This window comes from Athene noctua, chromosome 23 (genome assembly GCF_965140245.1).
Source record: "Athene noctua chromosome 23, bAthNoc1.hap1.1, whole genome shotgun sequence".
Classification (NCBI taxonomy): Eukaryota; Metazoa; Chordata; class Aves; order Strigiformes; family Strigidae; genus Athene; species Athene noctua.
In genome coordinates, this window is record NC_134059.1 from 7,236,424 (window position 1) to 7,252,728 (window position 16,305).

Below are 16,305 nucleotides of genomic sequence, written 5' to 3' on the forward strand. Positions count from 1 at the left end.
TGGAGTCTCATTTATTTACCCAGGAATTAGCTGGGCCTCTTAGACATCAGCAAACCAAACAAACGGGGTTTAACCGTGTGCTGTACGTCGCTCGTCCTGCGGACGCGTTTGTTGAAAGACAAAGAAAACGTGCACAGAACAAGCCACGGCCTTTAGTCACAGAATTTCTGCTGGGAAGCAACCTCTGCGCGAGGCGTTGTCCTCTCCTCACGCTGGCACACGGCGCAGCCAGAGCCGTGCATCCCGGCGGGATAAACACGCTCTTGTTCCAAGGACACGACGGAGAAACTGATTTTTAATACTCTTTTTTTTTTTTTTTTTTTTTTTTCCAACTGGGATTATTTACAATGAGATTTGGGAGAAGCGATTCACACCAAAACAAACAAAACCTGCAATATTTTAAACTGTGGTTAAATGGCTCTTGCACCCGTGAAAACAGCCCCAGATGATGACGGATGTTGCTGTCATTCCTTTAAGCACTGTACCAAAAAAACCCCAAAAAAGCCTTCCCCTCAGGTGTTCAGCACTGACAAAAGGTTGCAGTAAATTCACCAGTGAGAGGGTACATCAGCTTCAAGGGCCATTTTTGCCCTTATTTCGGGTGTGAAGGTCGCTGCTGGTGCCAGCAGAGGTTGTGGTCTGACCAGTGTCTGTCTCGTGGTCTCGCACCACCAACACCGGCCTTGCACAACAAGAGCTTTGGCTCCCAAAACGTGAGCTGCACTTGCTCGGGACGGAGCACAAACCTGCCCCTGGGCCCTGGCTCTCACCGAGCTGCCTGTGGCTTGCCCTCAGCGATGTGGCTTGTGGCACCACTTGCCTCAGGAGCAGGATCAGTGCAGAGCTAGGTGGGACCTGCTCCTGCTGTTGGGATTTTGGTGCTGACCAAAGCCAAAAAATACTTATTTTGTTCATGCAGAGGGAGAAACACCTGTAGCAGAGCCAGGTTTCTGTCCAGCACTCATCCCACTGGGAGCCCTTTGACATCTTTTACCCCCACAGTCCTACCCTAGGCACTAGCCCCAACGTGTCGGGAGGAGGGGGGGGCACTGCTAACCCCAGGCCCCTGCAAAGCCATCTCCAACCACATCAAACATTTTCCATCTCAGGTGATTGATTGCTGGCTCTGCCTTGTCAAACGCCATGTCCAGTCCCTGACGTGAAGAGACTGGGGAAGATTTTTACTCTAAAACGACTACCTGTGTACTAGTAGGACTGAAAAAGAAACAAGTTTGAGGTCTGTTCACATTTCAATCTGTGTGGAAAAATTTTACACAGAGCTTCAGCAAATTCTGCTGGAGTAAGGAAATACTAAAGACCTAAAGCACAAGAAGGAGGATTAAATGCCTGGTGATCTTAAAAGAGGAAGAGATCCTGCACTTAAACATTAAGGTGAGATAAAAAACAACTCTTTTAACCAAAATTATCTGAAACCTGAGAGGTTTTTGTCACTGAAATCCCAATTTAACTATTTCAATCAGCCTAACACACTGCCACCAGTAATTCTGGCTGTTTGGAGTCTGGCTCAGGGCTTCTGTAGCTTCAGTCTGCCTCTGCTTAAAAGCTGTTCAGGGCTAAGGGCACTTGCGGTTCTCATTATGTTCTTCTAACAACAAAAGCAGAGAACAGCTGCGAAAAAGTGTCTTGTGTGGTCAGTGGGAGAAGCAGGAGGAGGCAGAGAAGCAGGTCTTTGTCAGATCTGGTGCTTAATGTGCTTTAGGCTGATTTTTGAAGTTCATCACAAAAATAATAATAATAATAAAAAAAAAGGTCTGCAATTCCCTTAGCTGTCCATAGAAAACTCTTGCCCTCCCTCGTCTCTCTGCTCCCCGTAGTTCACGCTAAGGAAGCCCTTCTCTGCTGGTTCACATCTCGGTGTCGGCGGGGCTGTGCTGCCTGGCTGAGTGGCTGGTTTTGGAGGATGCTTGGCCAGTCCCGTTCTCCTGAGTCCCACCGTTGAGGTTTGGCTTCTCCTGCAGCTCAGGTTGCTCTTGGGGGGGCATCATCAACATCGTGTTTCTCTGGCTGCCATTTTCCGTGTAATATGGATCTTCAGCCTAAACAGGTACATAAATAACAAAGGCAGAGTTAGGGCAGGGAAAGGGCTGACAGCAGCCGGCTTTGATCGCAGGCAGAGGCTTGGCTGCCGGCGCTTCCTGGGCAGCAGGCACAAACAACTGCAGGCATGGGAACCTGCTCTCGCTGACGAGAAGGGGGACAGGCCCTGAACCATGCCGTGGCAAGACGAAGCAAGAAAACCATCCAGGAACTGTTTTGGTTTTGTTGTTTGGTTTGTTTTTTGGTTTTGTTTTTTTTTTTTTTCCTCCTGGACCTGAAAAGAGAAGCCGTCAGGTTTTGTTGTTTTCTTATAATCACGTTTTGGAGTTGACCCAGCCTTGGGTTTGCAAAGCTACCCCATGACAGACCACCTCTGCTTTCCACTTTGGCCAAGAAGAAGCACCACTGAACGAAAGCTCTGGAGACTGCCTCTTTTTCTGTCCCTGTCCTTCTTTCTTTCAGCCTGTAAATATCTATACAGCTCGCAGCAAGGTGCCAGCAGAAGTGCAGGACTGCACTCCAGCAAGAGCAAAGACACGCTGCGGGGCTTGTCAGGGCCATTGCTGGGGGACCCAGAGCAATATCAGAGCTGCCTCTGTCCCCCCTCATAACTCCCCAACGTGTGGCAGGTCTGACAGCAAGGCAACGGGTGCTGAGGGTCCTGGGCCACAAGTGGCAATTGCCAGCTGGTAGCAGGTAGCCCCGCTCCTCGTTGGCTCAGCAGCACCCAGCACACCCAGCAGGCTGCCGGGCGTCCCGCCCGCCCCAGGTCTCCCTCAGCCCCTTTGCTGACACCGTGACCGTGGCAGCGAGGTGGGGGTGCTGGATACGTCTCACCCAGAAACTGGACTGACACCACCACACATTTACATGGGCAGGTCCCAGCCGCATTTTTCCATTGCCCTTTCCCTTGCTGCCAGCAGCCAGGAGATGGTATCTGGAGGCAGCAGGCTCGAGAGCCCAAGCTGCGATGTCCCTGCCTCTGACACATGCACTTGCCTTCCCAGTGGCACGTTTCGAGAGGATCCTTTTGGCAAGGAAATAACCTAATGGCTTCCTGGGACACAACTGTTCACTTGCCCACGAGTGCTGATGGGGGAAAAGCGTGGCCTGTCCTCACTTTACAGAGGGCTCATGTCCCTGAAAGTCACTGGCAGGGAAGAGTCCTCAATGTTCAGCCTGCCTGGAAAGGGGAAAATGGAAATAGGAAATTTTCTTTCTTGATATATTTTATTACCATCACTTGATAAGTGAGGGGAGAAATCGCCTTTATTACAGCAACGGTACAAGACAGACATATAACTCAAACGCAGCAAATGGAAAGTTAAAGTGTGTCATTTTAATGACAAATTCATAAGGTTTTGGTGTCTCTGGAGGGATCTTGCTGGATGAGTTCTTACTGCTGAGCAAAAGTAAGTATTAGACCTAGAAGTACAAGTGACAAGGGGGCGGATTTCCCACACGAGCGATCAGCTAAGGGTTAATTTTAGAAGGCGAGAGAGGTTTCCCTTCGCCCTGTACGATGTGACCTCCCTGCTCCTGCCCTTCGCCTTGCTCAGGCTGGCCCAGTCCCGGGTCTCAACGCCTCGTGGGCCAGCTGCGCTGTGCCATCGACCTGGGGACACGGTCGGGCTGAGGGTACGGAGCACAGGGCACGGAGCAGCCCCCTCCTCTCCCGCCCTGGGCACCCCCCGGCTCCTCTCTACCTGCTCTTCTGCCATCGATAAGCACTAACCAGCCTCTCTCCCGCCGGGCTCCAGCTCCGCCGCTTCATCAGGAAGTAGCCAGCCAAGCCCAGGAACGCCAGCATGAGTCCAGATGTGACCAAGGCGATCAGGGTCTTCTGAGAAAAGTCCTGGTGGCTCCTCACGCTCCCCCGTTTAACGGATTTTATTCCAAACTGGAAAAAAACACCAAAGAGAGCCGGGAGTCTGACAAACAGGAAACATGTGCATCTGCTGAACAGGCACCAGGCTTAAAACAATGCTGCTCTTCATCTCCTTGTTAAACTGCACGTAAACAAAGCTGGGCTTTGCTACCCAAGCTCCTGAGCTTTGCGCTTGCCCTGGGAGCTCTCACGTCCTCATGGTCTCAGTCCCATCCTAGGTAGGATTCTGTGGCACAGAGAAATGTTCTCCCTTGGAGCAGAGAGCTCAGACCGTGAGATTTAGAGCGTGCACCTGCATGGCTGGAAGGTCTCTGTGTGCTGCTGCTGCAGCCCTGGGTACGGGCACCTACAAGCTGGTGGCAGCCTTGCTGGAGTCTTGAGAGGAGAAATTAATTAAAGTCAGCGTGGTACTTTGAAGAAGCAGAGTGCCAATTACATCCTAAGAGTTATGGTTGGGATCTAGGCCTTTTTAAAGAAAATACTACAGAATTTTACAGTGACTATTCCAAGCATTTCTGCCTTCCATGGTTGTTAGTTCTCTTACTGGGCACCGCCGCCTCGCTGCACGACTGGCGGTTGGCTCCAACCATCTCATGTGCCAACACCCAACAGGCACCTCCGAGATGGAGGCAGGTCCAGTCTGCCCCAGCCCCAACTGACTGTCTAAAATCTCCTTTCTCCAGCCGCTCAGGCCATCCATTATTCCAGCTGAATTTTCTTAAGGAATTTACCTTTTCCCAGTGAGACTCCTGGAGCATGTCTGCAGCAGGATCTGCAGGGTTTAAAACAGGAGAGGCACGTTACATAGACGGTCACACTGCAGCTAATGTCAGCATGAAAGAGCCTGGCCACTGCTGAAGGAGGAGGAGCTGCGAGCCCCCTCGCTGCTCTGGAAGCAATGCCATGGATCTAGCAAGACCCCAGCAGAAAGAGCAGGAGTTGCAGAGAGAAGTCTCCTCACAGGCTGTAACTGAGGCTTTGTGTCCCACAGACAGTCCTCTCTCCCATAGCCCACATCAAGGTCATTATCAATGACAGCCAAAGGAATTAGCTCAACTGACCTCTCTCACCGACGAGGATGAGGAGCATACAGTCGCGGTCCACCTCAGACTTGGCCAGTTTAATCTGGCAGGGGGAGGGAACACGGTGGGTGCTGTTTTCACATATCGCGCTCCATAAGTCTGATCCCTTCATCTCTAAAAAATGTTTCTGCAAAATTAAAAAAAAAAAAAACAAAAAACAACAAAACCAGGTATTGAATCAACCAAACCAAGTAATTCTCTGTCTCAGCTATACCGATGATGCTGCTGGTAGCGTTGTGCGTTCACCCTTTGTGTGCTGGTGGCTTATCTGTGCTGTGCAAAGTGAGCAGAAGCAACAAGAAGTGACAAAAAGCTCTGGGCTGGTGTCAGACCTCCACCTCCCACTTCACCACTGCTTCGAGCCCCACTACCAGCACCTAGAAAATGGAGAGGCTTATTTCCTAATGAGAATAAATTAAATGAAGAAGTTATTAACAACTCTTGCAAATGGCATTTAAACGAAGCTAAATTTAGGATCTGACTTGTATGGCAAGTCTCTCTAACTTTTGGACTGAAACAGCTGCCTGAAGAACCCTATTGTTTCAGAGTCCCAGGCAGGGGCTGGGAAAGGAGGGAAATAACAAAGAAGCATTGAGCCTTCCTGTTTAGGAAATGTCTTCAATGTTTTTGCTAGGTTGCTGATCAAAGGCTAGGTAAAAAAATACAAATTTCTCACATTTTAGAGCTGAAGCAACTCTTGGGTGGAAGAGGAAGAGGAGTGAGGAGCTGCAGCCTTTCCCTTCGGCGGGCCAATTTCTGTATCAGACAGGATAGGCTTTCTCCTCAGGTCTATTTTCAGCCACGATCAGACTTGAAGACAGAACCCACAGTTGCTAAAAGACGTTGTCAGCTTCCCTAACATCCTCCCAGCTGGGGACATCATCTGAGCTGTGGCTGTGCCCACCCGCTCGAGACAGAGACCAGCTCGAGCTGAATCCCCCATCCTGCCCCTACCCTCTGCTTGCTCCCTGGGAGGTGCCCACCAATGTGGGGCTGTGAAAGAGGAGAAAACCCTCTTGTCCTGCAGCGCTGTGCAGAGCTGGGCAGCTCAGTCCCTTCCTCTCTTTGCCCTAGAATTGCCTCAGTATTGTGCTCGGATCGCCACATACTCTTAGCATACAAAAATGCAGAAACTTATCCATGGGAGAATAACAAACAAATCATTTTCAGCTGTTTCTATAGAGCTTGGCTTGGGGTGAGAAAGGCCAAGATGGAACAAGAGACCCAAGTGTGTATTTTCCTTTCTCTGCTGTGGAAAGAACTCATCGGAGTGTCAGAGTTTCCCTTTGCAATTAGCAGCGCTGGGTGCCAGCTTATTGCTCATTTGCTTTGGGAAAGGCCAGCAGGAAAGAGAGACACGGCACGGTCCCTCCTATCTGCTCTCCTCGCAGACGCTCTTATCTGGTTCCCAGGTTCAGCAGCTGCTGAGCCTGAGCTGGATTTTCCCTCTCGATGATTGCCGAGGTGAAGGGTCTGCTGTGGGGCGAGAGCTCCCAGAAAAGCACGGCTGGAAGCGGGGCAGTTTGACTCGTTTCACATGGAGGGAGGGTTAAGAGTTTGTGCAACGAGCCATGACCCCGTAGGATGTTCTGTGTGGTGTAGATGTGTCCGTTCATGCATATGCAGGTATGTAATGCACGCTTAATGTGCATAAGCCCCGTGCCCGGGCAGTGCCGTTGCCCACTAGCTGGCATCTGGGATCAAGATGCCTCACTCCCGCAGGAGCTTCCAGGTGAAGTTCTTGCTAAAGGGCAGCCCCCGTAACGAGGAGCAAGTCTAAGTGCCATTTAATCACCGATTTGCAGAGAAAAGCCAAGTAAGAATTCCCTCATCCTAAGCGGCTGGCTGACCAGCAGAAGTAAAATGAATCGCTGTCCTTTTATACCCAGGGCACTGCCAAGCCTGCTGTCCCACAGGATCCAGCACCATCTGCCCTCTGTTGCAGGTCGTGCCTGCAGTGTGAAAGGATTCTTTCCTCCCACCCACAGCAGTGTCTCAGCCAGACCCTCTTGGGCTTCTATAAATTCTTCATTTTTGGGGCACAAGGCCAAGGGCAGTTACAGAGAGCCTGGGATTCCCTCAGGAGTCGGTGCAGGTGGGGACACTGATCAACCACCCGTGCTCCTTCAGATGCCCTGATTTCTTTCCTAGGGCAGTTGGCAAGACAAAAAAAGTCATTCGCATTCCCAACAGGGAAGAGGAAGAAGAAGAACAAAGGCAATTTCCCGTTAAACATGGTGGGAGATCCTTTAGAAGCTAATCTGACCCCAGAGCTTAATCATGAAAATGGAGGTTTTATGCAACCAGGAGGTTGCATTTCCCCTGGGACTGCTGTGATCATCCCTCTGGGATCCTCCTGGGACCGCCGTGATCATCCCTTGGGATTCTCCTGCCACTGCTATGATCAACCCCATCTCCATCTGTTTGCACAGCTCAGATGCTCTGCCCTAGGGATAACGGGGTGTGCTCCCCGCCCCAAACCAGCCCCCCAGGTATGGTGGGTGACCCCATCCCTGCAAGCCTGAGAGCACTGCAGGAACCTGCCCTGGGCTCTTTTCTTGCAGCACCCCCCTCCTCCTGCACGTCCCCCCATTGGAGACGTGTGGCCACCCAGGGCTGCAACTCACGCAAGTGTAGGACTCGTTGAGCTGCAAGCAGATGGCTCCGGTGTCACTCACTTCTTTGACATTGTGGCATGTGATGTTCTGGAAAGGAAAAAACAGGGTGGTGGTATCAGTGAACTGTCGGGGCGTTGAGAGACAGGCCCAGCCTCCCGGTGGTCCCACAGCCCACGGTGCCCAGCTGCATCCTCACCTTCGGGCTGTCCGTGACTCTCTGCAGTGGCGTGGTGGCAGCTGCGATGGGAGAATGCCCCGAGGTGGCAGGAGAGCTCGTCAGAGCTGGCGTGGACCCCAGGGTTTCTGCCATCGTGCTGGGTTGTGTTGCCGGGCTCTCGGTTTTGGGGACTCCTTGGCTCGTCTGATTTGGTTCCGAGGGGGTGCCCAGTGGCTGCGTGGGGGCTTGGCTGGGATGCAGACTCATCTGCTCACTGCTGAACCCCTGGGAGGTGGGGTCGGTTGCCAGGGACCCGGCTGCATCTTCGGTTTTGAAGAAATGTAGTGAAAAGGATACATGAGAAAGCTTATGTCCCCTAAAATCAGTGCGTGGCATTGCAGTGACTGAAGTACAATATTGATTTGTCATAGCCAGCCGTACCAGAACGTGTTAGTGGCTCTATGAGAAACGCCCATTAGACTTGCTTCAGTTACCTAATTGTTACATGCGCTTCATAATCTGTTTACAATGGGCTAATTTCCTGGGCATACGCCGCACCGCAGCAAGGATGCCATTGCCCGACCTCCCTTGCATCACCCTCATCTCCCCCTTGACCCAGCGCCTTCAAAAAGATGTATTGATTTCAAACAGCATAAGAGAAAGTCACCGTACATCTGTGCAAGGGTCCCTGATTCAAAGCCTTTCAGAGCCTCGGCCTCTCACTGGAAAGACTGGCAGATCTCTTAGGGCTGCCATTTGCTGAGCAAAGAATAGGTATGTTGAGATAAAAGATTAATGAGCATTTTGTCCCTTCATCTCTTGGCTGTTTTGAAAAGGATGGGTCTAAGCTGCCCGTCCTGAAGAGAACAGCGTTAGTTTTCCCTCGGTGGAGTTTTTTTGACAGGATTAAAGCTTTTGACCATGCTATCAGGCTCTTTTTTGAGAGCACAACCATGCACCAACTGTGCAGTTTCTCAGGGCGAGCCTAATAAAACTGATTATTAATGAAAATGCTACCAGGAATCACCGGGGGATCGAGGGGAGCAATTACCAGTCATCTCTGGTGTCAGCTTGGTGGTGCTGGGGGTTCCGGGGGTTCCGAGGGCTCCCGTGCTGCTGGTGTCGTTTGTTCCCGTAGCCATGGCTTTCATTGTGGGGGTGTCTGTTGGGCTCCCAGAAGTGTTGCCTGGGGGCAGAGGAAGGTGTTAGGGGCTACTGTCCCCCCATCCCAGCCCTGAGGCCCTGCCTGCCCCTGAGGGTCTCTGTGGGCAGGGCAGGGAAGCGTCATCTGCTTTCACAAATTCACTTTCTTGCCCCAAAATGGCAGGCTGCCTTAGAGCTCACAGGGGAGAAGCTCAGAGATGAACCATTTCGGCTGGGCAAGCATCACTTTTTGGTGCAGGCCCTGCAGAAGCTCCGGGGCTCCTGGAGCAGCGCCGGAGGACGTCAGGCTCCTTTCTGCCCTCACCCTGCCCCATCCTTGGCCTTACCGAGAGATGCACAAAGCTCTGCACAAAGCTGGATTTCATAGTAGTTTGGGTTTATAATCCTTGGAGGAAAGACTCAGGCCTTGGAAGAGATCACTTGTGGGCCTCAGGAAAAATAAGTTGGATTTGCAGTTGCAGGCACAATTTCAAAGTAAATAGAAACATCCCCACTGGCTTGGGATCAGCTCTGACTCATGAGCAAAAACATCTTTGGAGGTAAAACTGAATGTTTGGAGAATGGTTCGCTGTTCTAACTTAAAGTTTATATATTGCTTCCTGGTATGTTATAAAGATGACACTTCCAGCTTTTCCTTCTGAAATGAACTATATGAGTCAGTGAAAATGCATTTCTTCCCATTTCTTAACCTTTTCTATTCTTGAGATGTATTTTCACTTTTAACAGCTTCGGTCTCTATTCCAGGGCTGTTGCTGTTTAAGATTCTTATTGATACTAAAGAGAAAAATCTTACAAAATACGTTCTTTCATTTGTATTTTTGCCCGGGGGAGCCTGAGCTCCAAGAAAAGTTACTTCATCCTTCCAAACAACCTGTGGAGAAGGAGCAGCACGGACAGGTCCTGATCAGCCGCCCGGCGCTGGCACCAGGGCAGCGCCCGCTGCCAGTCAAACGTGGGTTTATGTATGTGCACAGTAGTATTGTGCACTTCAGCATTGCCCTGGCAGGAATTTCTCTGTGTTGGAATAGTGCTTTGCTGGATCAGGTCCAGAGAACCTGGATGGTTTATGAAAAGCAAAGCCCGAGAGCACTGACGTTTATTTTGGCGGTGGGTGGCAGCAGGCAGAGCTGCTCGGCTGTTCCTGCAGCCGGTGGGTGGTTGTGTCGGAGGGTGCTGAGGGGGGAGTGCACCCCAGCCCGGCCCTGTGGGGCTGACAGTGCTGGTCATCCCATCCCATCCCATCCCAATGCATCCCATCCCATCCCATCCCATCCCAATGCATCCCATCGCATCGCATCGCATCCCATCCCATCCCATCCCATCCCATCCCAATGCATCCCATCGCATCCCATCCCATCCCATCCCATCCCATCCCATCCCATCCCATCCCAATGCATCCCATCGCATCCCATCCCATCCCATCCCATCCCATCCCATCCCAATGCATCCCATCACATCGCATCGCATCCCATCCCATCCCATCCCAATGCATCCCATTGCATCGCATCCCATCCCATCCCTTCCCAACCTATCCCATCCCATCCCATCCCATCCCATCCCATCCCAATGCATCCCATTGCATCGCATCCCATCCCATCCCTTCCCAACCTATCCCATCCCATCCCTGCTGGGCTGCAGCTGCTCTGGGCGCGGGAGCACCGGGGGAGGTGGGGGCTCTGCCGAGGGCTCAGCGCAGGTGTCTGGAGCTGGGATTTAAGTTCTGGCACGGCTTTTATTTAAGGGAGAAATTTCTTCTCTCCAAGACAGTTCAGTTCCAACTGGTTAAATCACCGCGTTTTTCTGATGAATTTTAACAAATCAAAAGCAGGAGGCATGACTGCATGCCCAGAATAAGGAGTAGCGCAAAGTTAAATCCACACTTTGCATACAGCTTTGTGTTTGCATGAACACTAGCAGGAAACTTCACATCACTAGAACAATGTAGAGCCTGGACTTGACCTCCCCAAGTGAAACAGCCACCCAAGCACCTTTGAACTATTCCAGATGTCTGTAAAGCACCAGCGGTGTTACTAATCAAAGTCTTTTCACCACCGAATATCATAAATTGAAATCTGGATTATTGCTCAGTGTAATTTGTGAGAAGACCTGTCACATAGTATTTCTTTTTCTTCCCTTTATCGTAGCATTTTCAGGCACTTCTGTAGAACACATGGTTTTTTGAAACCTTAGGACTCATGAGATAAATAATGATCCAGATGTGGGCTGGATAATCCACATGGTGTTCAGCTAAAGTGGGTCATTTATTGCACCATACGTTTTTACTAGCTTTGCTAAACTTTGTCACTTTGTTAGTATTAAGGGTTTGAGAGTTTAAGCCAAGCTATTTATTAACCTCACAGAAATCTTCACCTAGTAGTGCTGGCACATGCAGGAGCAAAATCATGGAGATATGTGAAAGAAAACCGTACGTCACAGTGCCTATTGTATTTACCTATTGACCTTTTAAAAAGGAAATGCCTTGGATTTTTAAAGATATTTTAATAATGGGGTTTAGGAAGTATCAAATCAAGTACAAAACCACAACGATATAAATGTTGAAGTAGTTGACTTGGTCCAACAGTCATCCAGCACTAAACCAGGATCATAGGAGGCAAAACTAAGCGCTAAACCGGGACCATAGAAGGCAAAACTCCGAAGTGGCAAAGGCTCAGGAAACCAGCGGAAAGTTTCCATAATTTGTGCCCTACTCTGCACCCGCAGGAAGTTAGAGACGGGGGGTTCTGCCCTGTGCACCCCCCGCAAGGTGGAAGGAGCAGCCTGTGGGCGACTCCCGGCCAGGGACTGCACCTCCCGTGCCGGTACGCAAATCCCTTGGTAAATATTTCGGTAAACCTTTTGCTAACTGGGTGCCTGCTTCAGTGCTCCGACACAGACACCCCGTGCCCGGGCAGTCTGTGTTTAACAAAACCAGTGGGTGCTCTAGGAGCTGCCAAGGGCTGCGGCTGAGCTTTGGCAAAGGGCCGCAGGTGAGCGGGTACCGGCGGCTGCGGGAGAGGAGGGTGAGGAGGGTGAGGAGGGTGAGGAGCCATGGGACAGTGGGCTCTGGAGCTGCAGCCAGCCCAAGCTTCCCGCAGCAGCTCCTCTGAGGCTCCAGCCCGAATTACTCATCCCTTTCCACTTTTACTGCTCTCAGCCATGTGGCAGGAGTTCAAGCGGGTGGAGCCCTCTTCCCTCTGGAAATATCTGATAAAAATCCCTTCCCTCCCCCTTTTTCCTTCTCCCAGACAGGATATGGGTGTGGGGCCGCAGTCACGCAGGGCGCGCAGGGCAGGGGGCTGCGGGGAGCCCCCCGAGACAAACCCCAGCTGCTGGACCAAGGGTTTCCTTGGGCTTGGGGCCTCTTCGGCAGCTGGGTGCTGCTCGGGGGCTCGACACCTTCCCGGGGACTGAGGTTGCTGCTGGCTGGAGCAGTTAGGATGTGCAGCCCTCTGAAGGGCCTTAAACTCAAGTGGCTGTGAGTTTTAAAGCTCCTTTTTCCTTCCCTGAATTTTAGAACTTTTCTAGGTCTTGCAAAGGAAATGAAGGAAAGGAAGAGTGCTTTAAAATGACAAGAAAAGAGTTTGGGTTTTTTTTTAAATAATTTGGCAGAGGTGAATAAAAAAGATATAAAAACGAAAGATAAAAGATCTTTTAAAAAACAATTGTATTAGGTACAAATAGAATATATACTCGTGTTCCGAGACGAGCACAGGACAGCGCTCCACCTGGCTTATCAACACCCAATTTTGCCATCACGAAGCACTCGCAGCATCGTGGGCAGAGGGTCCTGGAGCAGCCCCAGAGCATCAGCCCGTGCTGCGCACCACTGACGGATATAAACTTCTCCCACCCCCGTTGCAACTCATGGGTTGCCCAGAGGATCAGGCAAAGCCCAGAACTGAGCGTTTCACCCGCGACTCGCTCCCCCTGAGCTTGGACAAGGCAGCTCTGGGGTCAGACTGCAGCTACCTGGTACCCAGCCTCCATCCTCCACACGCCGCCTCCACGCGTTGCATTTGCACCTGCACAAGGCCCAGAGTGACATGGGGTTGTTTTATGGGTTTTTTTTGTTTGTTTTTTTGGTTGGTTTTGTTTTTTTTTTTTTCCCCCTGTAAAACATGTGGCTTTAGGTGAGGGTGTCCTCGGGGCAGGTGGAAGCCGGTCGTCCCACCCTTGGCTGAGCACAACCCCCCAGAACTGGGATTTCCATTGAGAGCTGCGCAGCTGAACCCTTGGCTTAATTCACTCGGACTCCCCAAAGAAGCGATGAGCACGCAGAGCCCCGGGGGTGAGCTCCCTGGTCCTTCTCTGCTCTGCACAGCAGCTACGTTGGGCAGAAATAAACCTCCACTACTTTCCAGCCAGTGCTAGTAAAGCCCTGTAATATCCTGCAGAAACGAGGAGCATTGGCTCTGCTGCCAAAAGGAGTGACATTTTGCAGCATTAGACCCCTCATTGCTGGGTGGTTTTGTCTTTACAAAGGCATAGCTTTTTATCACTTCTTGTATTTATCACACACTTTGTACTACAAGGAACTCAAGCTTCGCATTTCAGGTAAACACTTTTGTCTTACACCCTCGCTCACTGCTCGCTTCAGCCCAACCAGACAGTCCGGAATTTTATTTCTTTCAAATAAAATTGGTTTGTTTGGGTTTGTTTTTTTTTTCCTTCCTGTAAAATTAACATAGACTGGAGGGTCAGGCACAACCGCTCAGGTGAGCAATATACCTTGGCAGCAAAGGGAACATGAAAGGAGCCCCGTGAAACAGAAGAACAAAATACAGCAAATTCTTTCAATAGATCTAGTCGCTCACATTCATGTGAGTAAGGAGAAATTACTTTTGAGGAGACGCTCACAGGCTCCTGGCTCCCGTCCCAGCACACTATGCAGCACTCAGAGTGCTGCTTCACTTTTTTTTTTTTTTTTTTTTAAGTCTCTTTTTATTACTTTAGGGTTGTTGGGTTTGGGACAAAAATGATAATATTTCCCTAAAACATAACCGTTTAAAAAACACTACCTAGATAAAATCTCTATATTATTATTCACTTTTTCATAGGATGAATATTTGAAGCGCTGGAATAGGAGATTTTAATCTTTATGCAGAGTCATTTGATTTTTCAGAAAATGTTTAGTTCCTGCCACAAAACAAAAGTGAGGCTAATTTACACCAACGCAGGCTGAGAAACACCTTGAACTGTGGCTGCACTCTACAGCTTTGCACGCTGCATTTGCATCCCCTTGTAATATTACAGGGAGCTCTTATAGCCCGAGTCCTCTCCTTTTCAAACCAGCAGCGTTTTCTGTTTGCAGCCCATCGCTGGGAATGTGTTGGCCACGGTGCCTGATGCTGTTCTGCAAAATGTCACTGCGGGGTTCGCTGTGTGACGCTGCAACCGTCCCCGCTAACCACTCCTGAAAACGCTTTCCCCCGAGCTGCTCTTTCAGAAGTTACAAAGAAGTTGCCCCATGCACTAGTCTCACGCTGTTGTTACTCGGTGCTTGTAACCCTGCGCTTTGCTGCAGGCAATACTCACCAGACAACTCCACAACACAGAACGCAATCCAGAAAAGCTGCCTCCACTTCATTATTTTTAAACTTCCCCAGAACAGCATTCCTGCTCGCAGCTCCCGCTAAAGCTGGATGTAGTTGTGACAGCTCTTGGGTTTTCAGTCCTGCAGCAGCTCTGAGCTCATGTAGCTTGGTTTTAGTTCAAGCCTTTGAGATCACTCGGTTGTGGGGTGGGTTTCTCTTCAGGGGTTGTGCTTATGGTTCAAGGCTGCGAGGTGGAGTTTCTCCGATTTGATTCCACTGTTTTATATAGTTCATGGCAACCTCACTATCACTTAGGTAATTTTCTCCTCCCCACTTTCCTGACAGCGCTTCAAAACAAACAAAAGAGCAGCCCTCTCCCCAGCAAAGGATCCCAAAGCCTCGCTGGGCTTAACTCTTTCCTGAGAGCTGCTTGCTTTCCCCTTAAAGTGAAGGCTCTAGCTGGAAGGAAGGATTAGAGTCGAGCCTGCTGCTAAACTTCCCTCAAAGGAAAGTAAACACAATGTGATAAGAGCAGAGAAGTGGAGAAACCCCAGGTCCAGCCACCGCCGGTGAGTCCCGTGCACGGTCCCAGGGCTGTGCTGTTGGAAAGGGGGGAACTGAAAACTGAGTTCAGAATTGGAAATTTTCACAGCAAATTAAGCAAGGAACTCGAGGATGTGAAATCATCACTGACCTGAAGAGAAGTAACTCCATTAGCTTCACTAAATTGACTTTGGTCAAACAGAGAGCACAAATGAAATGGTCTAGAGAATGTCTGGGGGAGGAAAAAACCCACGGGCAAAAACTTCTGCATAAAACCTGGAGCAGAAGAGGGACTCGAGACTAATAAATAACTTCCTGGAGCTCGTTTCCATTAATAACGCATTATAGAAACATTAAAAACAGTATAGAAATACTCGCTTCAGTTTTATTACCAGGCTGAACTTTACCAAGTGGAAATGGTTGGCCCTGGCTCTCCAGTTCTCCAGTGGCTGCCCCACAGGGAACTGGGATCAGCTCTGGAACCAGCAGGACGAGGGGTGCTCTGCAGCAGGCAGCAAATGGGGCTCAGCCAATGCATCCTACCATGACCTTAAAAAAATATGAGTATCTCCAAAGGTATGGATTAAAAAAAAAATTATTTTTCATTTTTGATTTTTTTTTTTAAATTAAAAATATTTCAGCGTTTCCATTTCTTGATTTTTATGTCTGGGGACACCAAAGACAACAGAAATGTCTTAGCGATAATTCTGGCCTTTGGGGATAAAAATAAAAGATACGATCGCTAACAAAATCTAAACTCTAGTTAAGTCTGAATTCTCCCTTTTCTTTCACAGCTAAATGATGTGGTCACCAAAGGAGTCATCGCTAACAGGAAATCAAAAATGAGGTGGCCAGAAAAATAGCTATGGAAGGAAGGCCAATGAAGCACTTTGCCAATGTAGTATCTTTTTGTGGATGCCCCCGTTACAATTCTACAGTCACGTGGCTATAGTCAGCAAAAGACAGGAAAAAAGATAGTGTTATGTACAAAGAAATCCCTAAATAGAATTTCCAGTATACACATTTACTGGTATGACAAAATTCCAGTAGCTTTTGTTTTTAGCATAGGACAGGAGTTGGACAAGATGATGTTTAAAGGTCCCTTCCAACCCAAACCCTTCTGTGATTTTCCTGTTATAGGATAGGAAAATGTCTCTTGGAAGGAAACATCTGTAGCTAAGAAATGTGCTCTAACATCTATATAAAGATTTCTGTTAGGTTCGGTGATCTATTACTGAACGACAGAGCTATACAGCTCTAA

The 16,305-nt window shown here is 49.6% G+C and overlaps 1 protein-coding gene across 3 annotated transcripts; it reads right to left on the reverse strand.

The window, feature by feature from the left end:
• Nucleotides 1–332: 332 nt before the first annotated feature.
• Nucleotides 333–15,054, reverse strand: CD34 (CD34 molecule). 3 transcript variants are annotated; one of them, XM_074925732.1, is made up of 8 exons: nucleotides 14,503–15,054; nucleotides 8,855–8,989; nucleotides 7,843–8,126; nucleotides 7,656–7,733; nucleotides 5,008–5,155; nucleotides 4,678–4,718; nucleotides 3,794–3,958; nucleotides 333–2,057 (listed from the first exon to the last, which is right to left on the reverse strand). In XM_074925732.1, the coding sequence occupies exons 1-8, from the start codon at nucleotides 14,579–14,581 to the stop codon at nucleotides 1,866–1,868; spliced, it is 1,122 nt and encodes a 373-aa protein (XP_074781833.1). In that variant the 5' UTR covers nucleotides 14,582–15,054; the 3' UTR covers nucleotides 333–1,865. The 3 variants fall into 3 exon arrangements, with proteins under 3 accessions (XP_074781833.1, XP_074781836.1, XP_074781834.1); XM_074925735.1 differs by lacking the exon at nucleotides 333–2,057 and adding an exon at nucleotides 3,323–3,457; XM_074925733.1 differs by lacking the exon at nucleotides 333–2,057 and adding an exon at nucleotides 3,323–3,460.
• Between the last annotated feature and the right edge of the window lie 1,251 nt (nucleotides 15,055–16,305).